Here is a 19,823-nt window from a genome sequence, read left to right as displayed (position 1 = left end):
TTATCATTATTGGCTGCATTGATATAGCATTCATATTTGCAAAAGAATTTAACTTATGAGATTAATCAAGTGATGTCCAGACTTCGTTCTTCTGTTGAAGACATGTTTTTTAGTCTAAACTAAAAATGAGAAATTGTGTCAAAATTCTTTATGTGCTATAAAATGATATAGAAATGGAATGTTATATTACTTTAGTCATTTAGTAAATTAGTGACTGTAGAAGTTCATATTTTAAAATTAAAAAGTCTCTTTTCCAAATCGAAGAGCATACTTATAAATTCCAGCAATTTGACAAAGTCTTAGTACACTTAAACCTTTCAGATAAAATACATAGCTATAGAGAGAAGTGAGACATAGGTTAGAAAAGAATGGGCTTAGTGAAGATATTTCCCAAGTTGAATTAACTTTCAAATTGTAAACTACATAGGACATGAGTCAATTTTCAGACTTGTTTTAATACTTTATCACAGACTCATCAGATCATAGTGTATATACATTTACAAAGTAAAAAGAAGTATCTTCACATTTGTAATTTTCATTCCCATTCATTTAAACGAAACTTTTGGGTATCTTAGTCACTTGGACTTGCAAATACCCAGCAAGTAATGCTATTATTGCGGTTTTGAAAAAAAAAACAACTATAAGTTTGTCTGAAATAAGAGACTTAAAGAAAGTAAATAGCCTTAAAGTGAAAAGATTTGCAATTGAATAACTTTTTTCTTTAACTTTGATTTGACATAAAGTAGACCTGAAACTGAACCATAAAAGGATAAATGTTAAGACTTTAGTGCATCTCAGCATTCCTCACTTTGAGGTTCTGATCCAGAGTTCAGTAGTCAACTGGGAAATAAGTAACCACTTTATTAATCTGAATAAATGCCATCTGTCTACCCTCTAAATGCATAGCTTTATGTAAACTAAGTTAAAGATGACTTAGGACTAAGGCTAAAAGGGAGCTTCTTACCTCCTATCCCAGATATAGGCTTTGAGAATTGCAAGTTATGAATTATTAATCTCTAAGGAATTTGAACTCTATTCCAAGGCTGGTATGACCTTGTACAATACGAACATGTTATGCTATGTGTATCAGAAAACTCAATAATGATTATCTAAACCAGAGGTGAAAAACTCTGTAAATGGCCAAATAGTAAATATTTTAGACTTTCCAGAGACAGAGACAAAATCAAGAATATTATATAGGTACTTAGAGAACAAGAGAGAGAACTCCTGCCTTGCCGTACCCAGTTTGCACCCAGTTGCCGTTAACTGGAGACATTCCCTCCAAGATCAGCCTGCTGCAGTGAACAGGACTTGCAGGTTGGACTCGGGGGAGACCATAGTCAGCCTCACTCTGCCCTAGCGACACACTGATTCTAGTGTGTCTTCTCCTCCTGGAGAGCCCTACCTTCTCAACTTCGGCAGATGGCCAGAGGCAAGGCAACTCCTGGACTGTGATTTCACTGCTGGGTGCCCAGAAGTTTCCATAGCAAAGTCCTCAACTTGTGGACGGTGACCAGCTCGGGCCCTAGGCAGCTGCTAGTTGGCAGCCAGAAGTCAGGGAGGCAGGCTCTGGGAGCAGAGAAGAAAACCGACGTAGCCACTGCAGCTGTGCTCCAGTGGGCACTGAACAAAAACAGGTGATGGCAGGATTTGGCCTACAGCCCATAGTTTGCTGACCCTGCTCTGGATGGATAATCTGTGCTCTAGTGAAAACCAGTCCCCTCTACTTGTGCACTAGATCCCATCTCTCAGCTATTCAAGGGCATCATTCCAACTCTTCTTCCCTTTCTCTCTTGCATTATCAGTTTTCCCTCTCTACCAGCTCTTTCTTTTCAGTATATAAATGTGGTGTTATTTCTCCATCTTAAGTAAGTAAAACCAAACAAAACTACTCTTTGAGCTCTCCTTCCATTTGCTAATCAATTTCTCTTCTTACCTATGTACTAAAACACATCCACACAGTTGTTTACACTTTAAATTTGTGAGTTATCTTCTTCTTTTGAGAGACGTCTAACCTGTTTTTTCCCCTTCACCACTTGATTTAACTGCCCTTCCAAGTGCACTAACAACTCTGGCTGCTATGTTAAGAAAAGACAATCTTCTGAATACATTTGGAATATGACTACTTTTCATCATCTTCTATGTTATCACCAGACCCATGCCACCCTTAGCATTTGCCCAGATGATTGAAATAGCCTTCTAACTCTTTTCATCCTTGCCACTATTCAAATTACCCTCAACCCAGAAATCAGAATGAACCCGGTAATAAATAATATGCCAAGTCTTGTCATTCCACCACCCAAATGTTTTTCATCTCATAAAGAGTAAAAGTTAAATCCTTACAATGGTCTGTAATGCTGCCTTTGACCTCTCTGACCCCATCTCCCGTTACTGCCTCCCTTACTTTCTTTGCTACTCCATACTGGCCTCCCTAGTTGTTCCTTGAAGATTCTTGTCACGTTCCTGCTTTGGGGCCTTTGCGTTTGCTGATTCCTCTGTCTTGAATGCTCTTTTTGCATGGATTGCTCTTGCTACCTCCTTCAGGTCTTCATGAAGATACCACCTTCTCAATGAGGCCTTTCTTGACCACCCTTCTTAAAATGGACCCCTCTCATTTCTTATCTCCCTTTTATGCTTACATTTTCTCCATAGCACCCGTCATCATCTAACATCCCGCACATTTTACTTATTTGTCATATTTATTGGCTGTCTCTCACCAGGAAGCTCCATGAAAGCAGGGAATTTTGTTGTCTTGTCTGTTTTGTTCATAGCTCTGCCCCCATTGCCTTAAATAGTGTCTGGTATCTATATATATTTCTTGAATAAATGAATGAGTTCATTTGGAAAAATGGGCAAAAGATATCAATAGATAATGAATGACCAATAAAAATAGGAAAAGATGATAAAGCTCATGAATAATTGGAGAAATGCAAATTAAAACCACAATAAAATTCAGTTGATATTTCACATCCCCAGTCTGATAATACCAAGTGTTCTGAAAGGTAGGAAACAACAGGAACTCCTTTCACTATTAATGGGAGTATATGTTGGTGTATCGACTTTGGAGGACAATTTGGTCATAGAGATGATACCTCTCATCTACATGCTGTTCCTTTTGCAAATACGCTATGACCATTCCTAGGCATTCCTAGAGAATCTCTTGCACTTTTATAGAAGAGGCCCTTGCAGCAGTGTTTAAAGCAGCATTGTTTTCAATAGCAAAATCTTGGAAGCAATTTTATTAAGTCCCCATTAATAGGAAAATGTTGTATTTATATAACGGAATGCTATATAGTCAGGAAAATGAGTTTTCTAGGGGTACAAATCAACATGTATAAAACTCCACAACAAATTGTTGGTGAAAAAAGCAGGTTGCAAAAGAATACATACAGGATATGTATTTATAGACAATTTTAAACATGAAAAATAATGACATGTTACCTAAGAATTCAAAAATAAGTAGTAAAATATGTATAAGGGAATGTGTGAGAATAATCAAGATCACATTCAGAATAGTAGCGGGTGAAGAAGGGAGATGGGATTGGCATACGTTTTGATTGTTTAGTAATTTTATGTAAATTGATAATGGATATAGAAGAGCTTATTGTATTTTACTTTTTGTATTAAATATGTCATAATATAATTTTTTAAAAATTAATCAAAAGACTGATTTAAACTGACTTAATACATATTTTTGTTTATCCAAAAAGCTATGACCTGAAAGCAGCCATGGTTATGCCTGCCGCAGCCAAGCAAGGTGTTGCCCAAGTCACTGATTGAGAGACCTTTATTTTTCTTTTTAACTCTCCTTACTGTTACGTGTCTTTCTCTTTAAACAAGAAAAACAGCAGAAAAGAAATTTTATTGCTTTGAATTTTATACGTTTTGAGAGTGGTACTTTCATAATATTTTTTATGAACCAGGGGGAGGATTGATTGGAAGAAAAGGCTACGTAGGCACACCAGGGAAAAATGACACAATGATGTGTGCAGTATATGGATGGACTGAAGAGATGGCTTTTTCTGGAACATCCACAGGAGACGTGTGTATCTGGAGAGACATCTTTCTTGTAAAGACAGTTAAAGCACATGATGGACCAGTGTTCAGTATGCATGCATTGGAAAAAGTAAGTAACCTAAATAAATTTTAAGTTAAACATAGTTTGATCATGGAGTGCAGAACATTTTCACAAGTACAGGGACACTACCTTTCTACTTAGCTGAGCTACCCAAAAATAATATGTGAGCTAGAGTCTTCCTGACTGTATTTTATTCCTCTTTTCAAACTCCTGAACCCAGAGTGAAATAGGTCTGCTGTTATTAAAAAAAAGTTTAACTTAGTATTTATTAATCTTTTACTCTGAGTCAAAAATTGTTTAGGTACTTTATATGTTATCACCATATCCTGTGAGGTAGCTATCATTATTTTTTAATAAATTTATTAGTTTTATTTGTTTATTTTTGGCTGTGTTGGGTCTTCGTTGCTGCGTGTGGGCTTTCTCTAGTTGTGGCGAGCGGGGGCTACTCTTCGTTGCAGTGCGCAGGCTTCTTATTGCGGTGGCTTCTCTTGTCGCAGAGCACAGGCTCTAGGCACGTGGGCTTCAGTAGTTGCAGCACGCAGGCTCAGTAGTTGTGGCTCACGGGCTCTGGAGCACAGGCTCAGTAGTTGTGGCACATGAGCTTAGTTGCTCCGCAGCATGTGGGATCTTCCCAGACTAGGGCTCAAACCCGTGTCACCTGCATTGGCAGGCAGATTCTTAACCACTGAGCCACCAGGGAAGTCCCGTAGCTATTATTATTATCCCCTCTTTTTAAAGGATGGGATTATGAAGCCTCCAGGAGAAGGTGCTGAAAGTGGTAGAGCTACTTTATGGATCCAGATTGCAAACTGTGTTTTTAAAGTCCTATTCTAAAAGTATAATGTTTTGTGTCATGGTAAATATTTTTGCAAATTCCATGTTGATGTTTAAAAAAACATAATGGATTCTATGCTAATTTCTGTTTTTTACAAGCTGTAACTTTTGGCTATAAATATTCTTTCCTCCAGAGTTTTTCAGTATAAAAGAAGGTTATTATTTTTTAAATATTTAGATCTTCATTAACTTAAAACTTTTACTTTTGTAGGGATTCGTAACTGGAGGGAAAGATGGGGTAGTAGCTCTTTGGGATGACTCCTTTGAAAGATGTCTCAAGACCTATGCTATAAAAAGAGCTGCTTTGGCCCCAGGATCTAAAGGTGATTTGAGATTTTGAGATTTGTAGGAAAAAAGATGAATTGCTTATTAACGTGGTGGGCACTGAGGTGGAGCACGTAGGGTATATTTTTCCTTCTTTACTAGACAGGCATCAGAGTTCAATAAGAGAAGCCACTTAACTGTATGCCAGAATCATTGCTGTCCTTTCAAAATCTATTTTCAGTGATACACATAGTAATATATAAACAAATACAAGATTATCAATGTTAATTTTTAACATTTTTAATTTTTCAAAGAAAATCGCCATGTGAGTGTCACATTTTCCACCAGTCAGGGTATTGTTTTCAAACTTGGCCTTTTGTTTCATCTTAGTGTTTTGTTGACTCTCCCTCTCTAGCCTTGCAGGCCTTTCTTCCTTTACCCTTTCTCATGGTGCGCTAAGGCACTACAGCACTCTGTCTCTGGCCTCCAGGCCTTCCTGTATGCTGCCACTTTTGCCTAGAATTTTCCCTTTCTCCTCCCTCCTGCTTCCTCCAGTTTCTTGACCATATGCTCATTTTTCAGATCTCAAACACTGTTTCTTCTAGAATGATTCCTTACACTCCCATCCCCTCTCCCCCTCACAAAAGGTTAAATTCCCTTTTGTTCCATTTTCAATATGCTCCTCACACAAGGTCTGTTTTCCTCTTTGTATGCTCTGTGAGGGCAGAAGCTTGGCTCTATCACGTTTACCAGTATATCTCTGAAGTCTGCCTAGGGTACAGTAAACATAAATGAATTAATCTTAAATCAAATTGAATTAAAATTACTAACCAGAATATTGTACATGCTCTAAGAGGTTCAGGAGGTGGATGAGGGGCAAATGTAAAAGGAAAATAAACAGCTGTCAGACTGGTAGTAGGGGATCTGGAATAATATAGAATCATGGAATTGTAGCATATAAATGGTACTTGCTTTTGAGATTAGTAAATTGAATGATTGGGGAAAATGTGGTACATTTATTAGAATACTTAAAATATAGGAGAAAGCAACCGTGTAACATGATTTGCATTGTCAAAATAGCATCATTGGCAATATATACACCCTTGTATTATAGTAAACTTCATACCTAGAAGAACATCTCCGTTTAACATTTTAGGTCTTCTCTTGGAAGATAACCCATCTATACGTGCCATATCATTAGGACATGGTCATCTTTTAGTTGGTACAAAGAATGGTGAAATACTAGAAGTGGATAAAAGTGGCCCAATAACACTTCTGGTCCAGGTAATTTTAAATGTTAATATGCTTTCTTTTCCCTTTGTATACAGTTGATTCAATACATAAGAGCCAGAAGTTGGCAGTGGTGAAAAATAATGTTAAATTATTTAGGGAAATATTTGTTAATGTTAATATTTATAAAACATAAATTTAATCATAGTTAAATGAGTAGTATCTGTAAATAATATGTACATTATCATGTAGAATAATTGCCAATATTTTCAGTAATTTCTTATTGCAAAGCAAGAAACCAATGGAAAGAAAAGCCAGTTGTAATTAATTTAACCCAGTCCATTTATTTCATATTTAAATTTATTTCTTTGAAGTACATTTGTTGACCCTAAGGCAGTTGTTTTTCTATGAAACTCTTCAGTTTAGTTCATTCTTTCTCAAGTTTCTAACTTAGAAAAGTAAAAAATGAATGTACGCTAAAATTTTACTGCTGAAAACATTTATCCATGAAAATATGTTAGTGATTTTGAAAATCCAGAAGTACACACTTTGTGTGGCAGAAATATAACATAAAACAGCAGGATTAGCTAATCCTTAACATTTCCATCAGGAATGCTGTATTAATTTTTCAGGTTTACATTTCCTATGTATATTATGGTTTTTGATACTATAAAACACAGCAGGTGAAGTAGTATTTACTCTAATGAAAAATTGTCCTCATGCAACTCTGTATAGTAACACATTTTGGGTTTGCCTTTTACCCTGAAAAAGAATTATGTTCTTTCTTAATACAGACTGATTTCTTCTCCAGCCCCCCACTTCACTCCTGTTAAGACACCAAAGAGCACATGTAGAAGAGAACATTGCACATGCTTTAAGGTTAACATAATATCCTGATGTAACAAGGAGAATTTGTAAGCAAATAACAAAACATTTTATATTAAATTAACTGTCAAACTGTCATGTCTTACTCTTTAATTTCAGTCACATGATGTTCCTTTAAAGTAAAAAGATGTTAGAGTCATGGTGTTTAACGTATTTATGGTCTCTTGGAAAATATAAACACAAATACACTTTTACAGATGAATCCATAGATAATACAATTTCATAATTGTAAGAAGAGATTTTTAGAAGTCATAAATGACATTATTTTTTTAATATTTATTATAAAGTTTAAGATTTCACATATGTACTGTCTCCTAAATGTCAGGAACAAGACAGGATACCAGGTCTCACCATTACTGTCCAACATTGTATGTGAGGTCTTAGCCAGTCCAGTAAAACAAAACAAAACAGAAAACAATTAAAGGTGTACATGTTGGAAGCAAATGGATGACGCTGGATGGATATCGGTATTTGCGGATATTATAACCCTATACCTTGAATATTCAAGAGAATAAACTGAAAAATTATTAGAACTAATTAAGGAGTCCTACAGATTGCATATATGCAAAGTCAACATGTGAAAGTCAGTAGTATTTCTACATATCAGCAATGATCAGCTAACACATATGACACAAAATGGTACTCACAAAGAAAACTATATAGTAACCAGAAATAAAGATGGCTAAAAATATGCAAGACGTGTATTAAGAAAACTATAAAATTGTACTAAAGGCATAAAAGCTGTAAATAAATTCTGTATGATCATAATCCATATCCTAATGAGATTTTTCACAAATTCTGGAAAGATTTTGTTTAATCATCTAGAAGAGAAACTATTCAAAAATAGTCGAGAAATTTTTGAGAAACTCTCTGTGCTAGAAATAAAGATAATATAAAACTATAGTAATTAAAAGTGTGGGAATGTATGTACACAGTAGAAGTGCATTCATGTATATACCAAAAAAAAAACCACGTACAACAATGTTTGTAGCAGCAGTATTCTGTGGATCAGTTTGGGGACTAGCGCCTCTTAACAATATTCAATCTCCTGATCCATGAACGTGGATCTCTCCATTTATTTAGATCTTCTTTAACTTTTTTCAACAATGTTCTATAGTTTTCAGTGTACATGTCTTGTAGTTATTTTGTTAAAATAACTTACCTCATATATTACTTCTAATAGTTTTTTGGTGAATTTTTTAGGGTTTTCTGTATACTGTAAGAGATTATGTCATCTGCAAATAGAGATAGTTTTACTTCTCCCTTTCCAATCTGGATGCCTGTTATTTCCTTTTCTTACCTAATTATGCTGCCTGGAACTGCCAGTACTATGTTGAACAGAAGTAATGAGAGTAAAGATCCTTGTCTTGTTTCTAATCTTAGGGAGGAAGCATCCAGTCTTTTACCATTAAGTATAATGGTAACTGTGGATTTTTCATCTTTGCCCTTTATCAGGTTGAGGAATTACTCTTTTATTCCTAGTTTGTTGCTTATTTTTATCATAAAAGATTGTGTCACATATATATGGAATCTAAAAAAAAAAATGCTTCTGAAGAACCTAGGGACAGGACAGGAATAAAGAGGCAGACATAGAGAATGGACTTGAGGACACAGGGACGGGGAAGGGTAAGCTGGTACGAAGTGAGAGAGTGGCATGGACGTGTATACATTACCAAATATAAAATAGATAGCTAGTGGGAAGCAGCCGCATAGCGCAGGGAGATCAGCTCGGTGCTTTGTGTCCACCTAGAGGGCTGGGATGAGGAGGGTGGGAGGGGAGACGCAAGAGGGAGGGGATATGGGGATATATGTATATGTATAGCTGATTCACTTTGTTATACAGCAGCAACTAACACAACAACGTAAAGCAATTATACTCCAGTAAAGATGTTAAAAAAAAAAGATTGTGTCATTTGTCAAAAGCAATTAGTATATTGCATTAATTGATTTTGGGATTTTAAACCAACCTTTCATTCCTGGGATTAATCCCGCTAGGTCATGGTATATAATTCTTTTTATATGTTGTTGGAATAAGTTTGCTAGTATTTTGTTGAGGATTTTAGCATCCATGTTTATAAGGGATATTGGTCTGTAGTTTTTTGTGATGTCTGTCTGGTTTTGGTATCAGGATAATATTGGCTCCATAAAATGATTTAGGAAGTATTCTGTCCTCTTTGATGGCCTCTTTCCCTAACCACATCCAGCTGTTAAACTCTATTAATTGCTCACTGATTACTCTATTGTTTCCAGCATTTTCCCGGAGAATAAATTCCTTCACAGGCTAAACCAATCAAATTCAGGCTTCTTAAAAGGGACAGTTCCCTAGGTCACTGTTTGAGATTTGTTCTGAAGTCAAGCAGTCTCTTCCCGTTGTCTATGAGATTTTCCTGTTTTTCCTAGACAGACTAGCTGGCCTTCATTTTAGCCATGTCCAGTGAGTCTGTCAGTTGCCTCCCAATTAACTTTCATCACAACCTCCATTGTTTTCAAGAGCACCTTTAGGCTTCAACTTTTCCACATTGTAGTAAATGAAGTCAGTTGCTTTGAGAAGAGGCTAGGAGCTGTTTTATGGTTTGCTTCTCTCTCTCTCCCAGAAAAATTTCTGATCCAGGGCTCTGTAGTTGAGGGTGAAAACAGTGGAATGCTTCCTTCTTCTGAGTGTCCCTTGCTTTAGATCTCAGTGCTCAGTTGGTGGGGAGGGAGCAAGTAGCCTCAGGTCTTCTTGAGTTGACATTGAGGCCCCAGTATTCTTACTGGCCACTGCACCTAAGATAGAGCCTCCATCTCAGAATAGGGGGTGGATAGAAGGAGGGAGCTCCCACCTCTCAGCAGCAGTCACCAAGAATTTAGCCTCAATAGCAGGTAGCTGGGGGCAGGATGAGAAATGCTGATCCCTGCCCCTTCTGGGAAGTAAAGCTCCCCTAGTGGCTGGGGAGAGAGACAGCCCTTGTTCTTGGTTACATCAATCTGGTATGGAGTTTTCATGTCAGTGAGTGGGGAAGAGGGAGAAAAGGGGTGTCTCGGTTCAAATACAGCAAACTCACTGTTCTTACTGAATTTTAGCAGATTTTCTTGAGTAAATGTTTCTTCATTTGTTCTATTTCCTCGAAACCATTTCCAGAGACTTAATTTTTTTTTTAATAATTTCTACCAGTTTCACTGGTGCACAGGTCTGCAGTACTCCCTTGCTCTGTCATGCAGGAAGTTCCTCCTGTATGACAATTATTAGCATTCCAGGGCAGCCAATTCCTATTTTCTCCACATTAAATGTTGTAGGATTTTGAAGCTAATTTTCAGCAGCAACTTGATTATATTGTAACTGTGGAGATAAAACTGTTACGAAGTTATTTTAAGGTGTATTCCAAAGATAAAGAGAAAAGTTTTATTAGATTTATCTATTATTCATTATCCTATCATTATTATATATTATTGAATGTTGTCTTCAGTTTTCTTCTAAATACAAGTATCTTTAGGTTAAATTGATCTTAACTATGTTTTATTTACAGGGACACATGGAAGGAGAGGTGTGGGGTTTGGCTACACATCCTTATCTGCCCATCTGTGCTACTGTAAGTGATGATAAGACCTTAAGAATATGGGATCTCTCTCCTAGTCATTGTATGTTGGCTGTCCGGAAACTTAAAAAAGGTAAGTGCCTCTCAGACTTGAGCATAGATCAAATTGTCACAATTATTTAACCCTCACAAATGTAGGAAAGCAATAGTAAACATATAAAAAAGACTTAAAATATTTTTTCTGTGTCTACTTGCTCATGATCGTATATGAAGAAAATTAATTATACCCAGTCTTTGCTTTATGGGACCTACTATGATCATGCCTACCCTGAGTCAGTTTTTAATATCATTTTGGAAAAAAGAATATAGGATGAAAACAGAAGCTAAGTTTTCTACCCTTTATGACTATGGATTATATATAATTCAGAATCAGAAATCAGGAAGGCCTTAACTTAAAAAGGGGTAGCAGAGTTGAGAGGAGGATATTTTAGGATGAAACAGAACTGAGCACATTTGTAGGAGGTAAATGAGGCTACCCTATCAATATGGAGCGACAAGAGCTTCAATTGTTGGAGGAAGACTGTTACTATTAACTTAGGCCAGATGAGGATATACAGTAGCTTCAAATTTCTTAGTAAAGTGGTAGGGAATATTATTTTATAGCATGAGGATATTGTAGGAGGAGCTCTGGCTGAAAAAGTTGGGAATTGTGACTGAAAGAAATGTGATAGCTTAAGCAGATGAAAGTAAGAATTGCTAGCAATGTAAAGACCAAGTTGAAGTTAGGTAACATGTTATAATTCAATCAGTTGATTTATATTTGCTGAAAACCACTGTGTCAAAAGATTCTTTCCTTCCCAAGTCCATTGGAAGCCCTGACCAGTCAGATTTGGAACACACTTGTTTTTATTACCTATCAGATTTTCTTTCCTTTTTTAAATTGAAATATAATTGACATAGAACTTTACATTAGTTTCAGGTGCACAACATATTGATCCAATATCTGTAAATACTGTGAAATGATCACCATAATAACATGACTACACATACTTACAAATATTTTTTTATTGTGAGAAGAACTTTTTTTTTTTTTTTTTTTTTTTTTTTTTGCAGTACGCAGGCCTCTCACTGCCGTGGCCTCTCCTGCTATGGAGCACAGGCTCCAGATGCGCAGGCCCAGCGGCCGTGGCTCACGGGCCCAGCCGCTCTGCGGCATGTGGGATCCTCCTGGACCGGGGCACGAACCCATGTCCCCTGCATCGGCAGGCAGACCCTCAACCACTGCGCCACCAGGGAAGCCCGAGAAGAACTTTTAAGATCTACTCTCTCAGCAGCTTCCAGCTATGCAATACTGTATTACTAACTGAAGTCACCATGCTGTACATTACATGTCTATGACTTCTTTACTTTATAGCTGGAAGTTTGTACCTCTTGACCCCCTTCACCCATTTTGCCCACCCCCCACTGGCAACCACCAGTCTGTTCTCTGTATCTTTGAGCTTTTTTTTTAGATTCCATATATAAGTGGATATAGTATTTGTCTTTCTCTGTTTAATTTATTTCACTTAGCATAATGCCCTCAGTGCCCATCCATGTTGTTGCAAATGGCAAGAGTTTATTCTTTTTTATGGCTGAGTAATCTTACAGTGTGTATGTATGCATATATATGTATATACATACAGACATATCTATACCACATTTTCTTTATCCATTCATCCATTCGTGGACACGTGGGTTGTTTCCATGTCTTGGCTATTGTAAATAATGCTGCAGTGAACATGAGGGTTGATATACCTTTTGACTTAGTGTTTTTGTTTTCTTCGGATAAATACCCAGGAGTGTAATTTTTTGAGGATGTCTGTTTTTTTTTTAACCTCCCTTCAATTGGACATTATTATTGTTTCATGCAGTCAGTGTTTACTTAGATTTATCTATGCTTATGCATTTCTTTGTTCACCTTTTCTTCTTGTATCTCAAACTTTTTCTTTTGTCATTTTCTTCTAAAATACAGTTTTAGAATATCCATATTAAGGACTTGTTGGAAATTCTCTCATCTTCCTCTGGATGAACCAGTGGCATATAAGACTAGGACAGTGGGAGTGGTCTGTTTTGGCAGGAGAAATATTTTATCACTGACATTGCAATTCTTTAAAAGCAAAAAAATTTTTATTCAGTTTTATTGTTTTAAAATTTTTGATTGGCAATATGTTGCCCCTCAGGGGGAACTGTTTCCACTGCCCTGCCCTTGGTATACTACTAGTCTGAACATGTTTTCATTTTTTACTCTCATTCTTGAATGCTAATTTAACTGCTTCTAGAGTTCTTGATTCAGAATTATTATTCCTATGGTTTCCATTGTTCTCTTTTACATCGTTCTGCAGTTCTGAGGTTTAATAACATTGTGCATGTATGTGGTTTATTATTTATTTATTCTATTTAGGATTTGTTGTGTTTCCTGAATCTTTGGACTTATATCAGACCAGAAAAAATGTCTACCAGTATTACTGGCTCCTTCTAGGAGTAGATCTTTATATTAGGTTGTAGAGAAAAGTCATGATTCTGTATTTTTGTTTTGAAATATTCTTCTATACTCACTTCATATTTCCTTCATCATCATTAATTCAAGAGGAAGACAAGTGGATTTTCATAACCTTAAAGGGACATGTATGGTTCATAACCTTAAAGGGACATGCTGGTTGACGTAATTATAACAAAATACTGAAGTCATAGTGGTTTAAATATTATAAAACACAGTTATCTCTTTCAAACATTCAGTAAGTAAATACTGTTTTCTTCAGAAAATGAACATGCAAGGATTATGGTCCTGAGGCTTAACATTTTATAACTAAGTCATTTTTTTATTTTATTTTTATTTTTGGCTGTGTTGGATCTTTGTTGGTACACGCGGGCTTTCTCTAGTTGCAGCGAGTGGGGGCTACTCTTCATTGTGGTGCTCAGGCTTTTCATTGTGGTAGCTTCTCTTGTTGCAGAGCATGGGCTCAAGGTGCGCGGGCTTCAGTAGTTGCAGCACGCAGGCTCTAGAGCGCAGGCTCAGTAGCTGTGGCGCACGGGCTTAGTTGCTCCGCGGCAGCGGCATGTGGGATCTTCCCGGACCAGGGCTTGAACCCGTGTCCCCTGCATTGGCAGGCGGATTCTTAACCATTGTACCACCAGGGAAGCCCTAAGTCATTATAGTTAATATAAACTATCCTATGAAAATTTTGCCAAATAATCCAATTTTATGGTAACTAGTTATAGAATAACCAAAGTATAAATATGCAACATGAATTAATGTCTGAATTCTTAATGTGTGTAAAGTCAGTATTTTCCAAATATTTGCCAGCCTTTGCACTTTTCTGTATAATAACATATTGGAAAATTCCTGTTAAAAACTCCTATTTGTGGCTTTAGCTTTTAACTATAATCAAACCTGAATTTTTTCCTCCACCCCCCACCCCCCACTACTCTCTTGCAACCACTAATCTGTTCTCTGTATCAGTTCATGTACCTTTTGGCCATTTGTATGTCTTCTTTGAAAAAATGTCAATTCGGATATTTTGCTCATTTTTAAATCAATGTGGTTTTTTTGCTGTTGAGTTTTATGAGTTCTTTATTTATTTTGGATATTAGTCCCTTACCTGATATATAATTTGCAATTATTTTTCCAGTTCAGTAGGTTGCCTTTTCATTTTGTTGATCGTTTTCTTTCCTGTGCAGAAGCTTTATAGTTTGATGTAGTCCCACTTGTTTATTTTTGTTTTTGTTGTTCTTGCTTTTGCTGTCAGTCAAAAAATCATTGCCAAGATCTATGTCAAGGAGCTTAACACATAAGTTTTCCTCTAGGAGTTCTGTGGTTTCATATCTTATATTCAAGTCTTCAGTCCGTATTGAGTTAATTTTTGTGTGTGGTATAAGATAGTGGTCCAGTTTCATTCTTTTGCATGTGGCTGTTCTAGTTTCCCAACACAGTTTATTGAAGAAGCTCTCCTTTCCGCATTGTACATTCTTGACTTCTTTTGTAAGTTAATTGACCATGTGCACATGGGTTTATTTCTGGGCTCTCTATTCTGTTCCAGTGATCTGTGCATCTGTTTTTATGCCAGTATCATGCTGTTTTGATTACTATGGCTTTGTAATATAGTTTGAAATCAGGGAGTGTGACGCCTCCAATTTTGTTCTTATTTCTCAAGATTGCTTTGTCTACTCGGGGTATTTTGTAGTGCCATACAAATTGTAAGATTATTAGTTCTGTATCTGAAAAATGCCAGTGGAATTTTGATAGGGATTACATCGAATCTCTAGATTGCTTAGGGTAGTGTAGATATTTTACTAATCCATGAGCATGGATTGTCACACACCTGTTGATAGACATTATAAAGTTCCATAGGAATTGTGGGTTCAACTCTGTGCCTTCTAGGCCCTCAGCCTCTTTCTCCTCCAATGTAGTGTGTTTCAAAATAAGAAATCATCATCATACATATTTTTTTGTATTGTATATGTCAAACCAAACTGTCAACCAGTTATTTTATCTTCTACAGCAGAATTGCCTCACAGTCAATTAGTTATGTACCAAAAATGTTTGCGGCAAAATGTCTATGGCAAAGAAGCTTACAGCAAAAATACTTGATATGATTACATATAATAGTGAGAAGAACCATTCCCACCTCCACCTCTTGATTTCCAGACCCATGTATTCTGCCTGTGAGGTAGACAGCACCATATAATGGTCTATGCTGTGAAGCATATACCACATCCTATAAGACAAAACTCTGGTGTTTCAGGATACTGTTTCCCAAAAGGTGCTATAAATTAGTTTTCAGTAAGCCATTCCATCATTCTGTTAGTAGCCCTCGGTGGGTGATGAGGGTATGTGATAAAATTAGTTAATTCCATGGGTATGAGCTGAATGCTGCACATCCTTCGCTCTGAAATGAGTTCCTTTATCAGAAACACGGAATTCAGTGATGGTGGATAAGGTATCCTGTGTGTCCACAGGTGGTGGTGCTAGCAGAAGCGCTGTGAATAGGGAAGGTGAATCCAAAGTTCATGTGTATTCCAGTGAGGATGACTCTTTGTCCTCTCCATAATGGGAGAGGTCCAATGTAATCAGCATGCCACCAGGTGTCTGGCTAGTTCCCCTGGGGAATGGTGCCATAGCAGAGGTTCAGTTGGTCTCTACTGTTAGCAGGTTGGACACTCAGCAGTAGTGGTAGCAAGATCAGCCTCTATAAAGAAAAGTCCATGTTTTTTTAACCCAAGCATAGACTCTGTCCTTGCCACCTTTGGCTCACTAAGCAAGTGCTAGCTGGCTAGGAAAAGAGGCTGCCTGATGTCCATAGAGCATATTATTTTGACCATCTGATTATCGAGAGCCTCCTCTGCAGTGGATGCCCTTATTGGGCTTTCCCTAGGCCACAAAAATCTTCACAGCCTATGCCCTTTCTGAGAGTTTTACACACAAATCTATTTTCTAGATTTCCTTGTCTCTGATCTTCCAATCCTGTTTCTTCCATCCCTGAGTGTTCATTCAAATAGTTAACAGTGGCTAATGAATCAGTGTAAATCTGTCTATCTAGTTGTCTCTCACTACAAAAGTGGTAAACCAGATGTACTGCTTGAAGGCTGCCCACTGGGAAGTTTTACTTTTACTGCTGTCCTTCAGGGTCACCCCTGAGTGGGGCTATGATGCTTTCAGGCAGGTACCAACATATTGTGTTGGAACATCTGTAAGTCTGGCTCAGATTTTTTCTTCCTCAGTCAGCTGATCATAATGAACACCTATGAGGCCATAGGTGTAGATTGAGAGAGAGAAGAGGCCTTGCGCTATAGGATTTATTGCTGAAAGATTCTGAGCCACCTGTTGTTCATATAAATTACTTGTAACTTCCAGATCTCTCTAAGCCTGGTCTTTTCTATTCTGTGTCCAGTTGATGACAGATTGCTGTTGTGTATACCCAGTCAGTGGCTAGGTTGGTCATGTAACTTTCAGTTCATGAAAGAAAGCTCAGGACATACAGTCACCTGATATCCCATAGTTAGGCATTTACTTACTGTCTAATAAGACCTAGTAGCAATCCAGAAACTACTTCTCAAAAGGAAAATAGTTATCTGTAAAGGAGGGCATGGAATTTCTCCCAGTCCGAAGTATGCTTCTTTGGTAGCTTTCCAGAGGTTCCATACAGCATCCCTATTTACCATAGACACTTGGAGTATCATTGAATCTGCTTGATCGTAAGACCAAAGTGGAAGATCAGCTTGCCTTCTCTTGTTCGGGTCCCCACTGGAAGCTTATAAGTGGCTTGATAGATGGAGAGAGCAGCTCACTCAAATGTGGTATGTGTTGCTTTCCAAAAGGCCTACCAAGCATTCTGCTCCTTTTGTTCATGGTAGGTGATGGAAGGTGTAGCAACTTGTCGTTCAGTTGGAGGGAATGTCTTGACATATTCCAGATCATTGGATCCACAGAAACTTCACTGAGGTGGCAGGGTTCCTGAATTTTTGTGGGAATTATCTGCCACTCTCTTGATTCACTTCTGTCTTACTAAGGCATCTAAAGTATTATGCTTGTTGCTTCCTGCTCCCCAGATCCATTCAGCATAATGTCATCAATGTAGTGGACCATTGAGATGTTTTATGGAATGTCAAGATGATCAGGATCTCTGTGGACTGTATTATGGCAAAGAACAGGAGAGTTGAAATAGCCCTGAGGCAAGGATTTGAAGGTGTCCACAGATACAAGCCAGGTAAAAGCAAACTGCTTCTGGTGGTCTTTACAAATTGGTATGGAGATAAAAGCATTAACCAGGGCAATAGCTGCAGCGAAATGCTAGGGACTGTGTTAATTTGTTCTAGTAAAGATCTGGAAGAGTAGCTTCAATTGGAATCATAACCTGATTAAATTTATTATCCAGAGTTATTAGCTAAAATCCATCTTATTTCAGCACAGACCAAACAAGCAAAGATGATGTGATAGGTATTCTTACCCCTGCATATTTCACGTCCTTGGTAATGTCAGTGATTTTTGCAATTCTCAGGCTTATGGTTTTGTTTCTGGTTGTCTTAGTAGAGAGGAATTTCCAGGGGTTTGTACTTAGTTCTTCCTGTTGTAATGACCCTTACCCCATGGATCACAGAGCCAGCCGTAGAGCATTCTACAAGTTGCCAAGTATATCTGTTCAAATTCAGGAATTGGGTGGGGTCCACAGACTACCTGGGTCCACTATGATTCAAAATTGGACTTAGATTCCATCTATCACATGATCACCATAAGGCCCCACTTTTACTGCTTGTACAACAGCAGCTTTTAGTGTTCTTAAGAACTAGTGTCAGTTCAGAGCCCATGTCCAGTAATTCCTGAAAGTTTGGATCTTTCCTTTCCTTCAGTTCACAGTCATTCTACTAAGCGGCCACAGATCCTTGGAGAAAGATTTATGTTATACACTTGTGACAGTGCTACAGGGTTCTTCTTCATTGGAACTTGGCCCTCCTTCAATCAGGGGGCTCTGAGTATATGAATTGGCTTAGGTCTGAAAACTGGTTGAGAAACTGTGACTCTCCATTGTGGTGATTTAAGTCAGGTGTTTTAGCCACCAGGTCTGGAGTTTTTCCTACTTATAGATCAAACACTAATCTAGTAAGTTACTTATTTTGTTCCTGGAGACACCATGATTAATTAGCCACCAACAGAAATCTCCACAGGCCAGCACATTCTGATTATTAGTACATCCCTGCTGCCCTTTTTGATAAAATAATCTACCTTATTTTTGTTGGTTAAGTGCTGCTGCTTGACCTCTGCTTCTCCAGGATTATCTTTTGATTCAGGGAGCCCATATTAATGGTGACATTTCCCATTCCTGACCTTTATGGGAGGACAGTCACAGAGCTTTTCAGTGATGCAGGTGCTGCCCTTAATTAATGTATTTCTCAATGCTTTCATGAAGGGACTATTTTCTAGACTTTTTCAAGGGATGTAATTGATGGGAGGGTATGCAGTTTGCATGTGAAAAATCTCCTCCAACATTCTTACCTCCCTAGGGTTTTGGATTTCTTCCTGTATATCAGAGGTCAGCCCATACATCAACTCCAGCCAACCTCCTGATTTTATAAATCAGGTTTTATCAGAACACAGCCATGCTCATTCTTTCATGTGTTGTCTAGGTCTGCTGTTGCACTACAGTAGCAGAGTTGAGTAGTCTGCAAAGCTGAAAATATTTACTCTCTGGTCCTTTAAGAAGTTTGCCAACCTCTGCCTTAGGGCATGCTGAGATTTGATCCGAGTTAGGGGTCTAGTGACAGCAAAGGAATGATTGTGATGGTTCTTCAGAAGGTTAAGCATCCTCTGCAAGGCGTCTGTTTCAGAAGGTGTGTCTTCTCAGACACTGGAGAGGAAGCTATTTGCATTGGCCAGTGAAACTCCAAATAACTCAGAAGTTCAAGATTCTCAGTTTTGTCTGAGTCCAGCCAGATGCTCCCACTCCACGGTTAAGGGTTCTCTTCCCAATCAGTGGCCTAACTTTCACACAAGAAAACTTGGTGAGTTTGTGAATTCAGTTGACATTGTAAATATTCAGCAATATCAGCCCTGTCAGAAATTCTTCTAGGTTTGTCTTGGAAGTTCTCTACTCAGACCATGACTCGTGCTGAGAGTTTAAAGAACCTGCACTTGTTACTTCTTTCTGTAAATGCTCTGTGTATTCAGTGAAATCTTTTGTACAAACACAGAACTTGTGGTCACCATTATTGTTGTAATGGTCAAGGGCAGCAGCCGCTTGGACTCCCAGGGCACTCAGCTTCAGTGGATACTTCACAATCAACCACAGGAGATAGCTTCGTTAATTGTTATGCCAGTGCATACCTTGGATTGCTAGCATCCATTTCCCATTGGCAAGGGCTCAGCACTATGCTCAAGCCCAAAGAAAGGCATGACTAAACCAGTTCTGCAAACCCCATCTTTAATGGTCTGTCTCCTGTGACCACTTCAGTACCAGTTCGGTATCAATCAGAGACAGAAACCACCC

At 37.8% G+C, this 19,823-nt stretch overlaps 1 protein-coding gene across 1 annotated transcript in view; it reads left to right on the top strand.

Moving 5' to 3' along the window:
- EML5 (EMAP like 5) overlaps window positions 1–19,823 on the top strand; it is a 159,088-nt gene that overhangs the window by 90,887 nt on the left and 48,378 nt on the right. Inside the window, exons 18-21 of the mRNA XM_089906279.1 lie at window positions 3,924–4,126; window positions 5,124–5,235; window positions 6,333–6,460; window positions 10,798–10,939. Coding sequence (XP_089762405.1) covers window positions 3,924–4,126; window positions 5,124–5,235; window positions 6,333–6,460; window positions 10,798–10,939 — 585 coding nt within the window. The remainder of the gene's footprint in view (window positions 1–3,923; window positions 4,127–5,123; window positions 5,236–6,332; window positions 6,461–10,797; window positions 10,940–19,823) is intronic.

Source organism: Delphinapterus leucas, chromosome 2 (assembly GCF_059928025.1).
Source record: "Delphinapterus leucas isolate spDelLeu-1000000601 "Yukka" chromosome 2, BTC_Dleu_Yukka2, whole genome shotgun sequence".
Taxonomy (NCBI): domain Eukaryota; kingdom Metazoa; phylum Chordata; class Mammalia; order Artiodactyla; family Monodontidae; genus Delphinapterus; species Delphinapterus leucas.
This window is presented reverse-complemented; position numbering and strand designations above follow the sequence as displayed.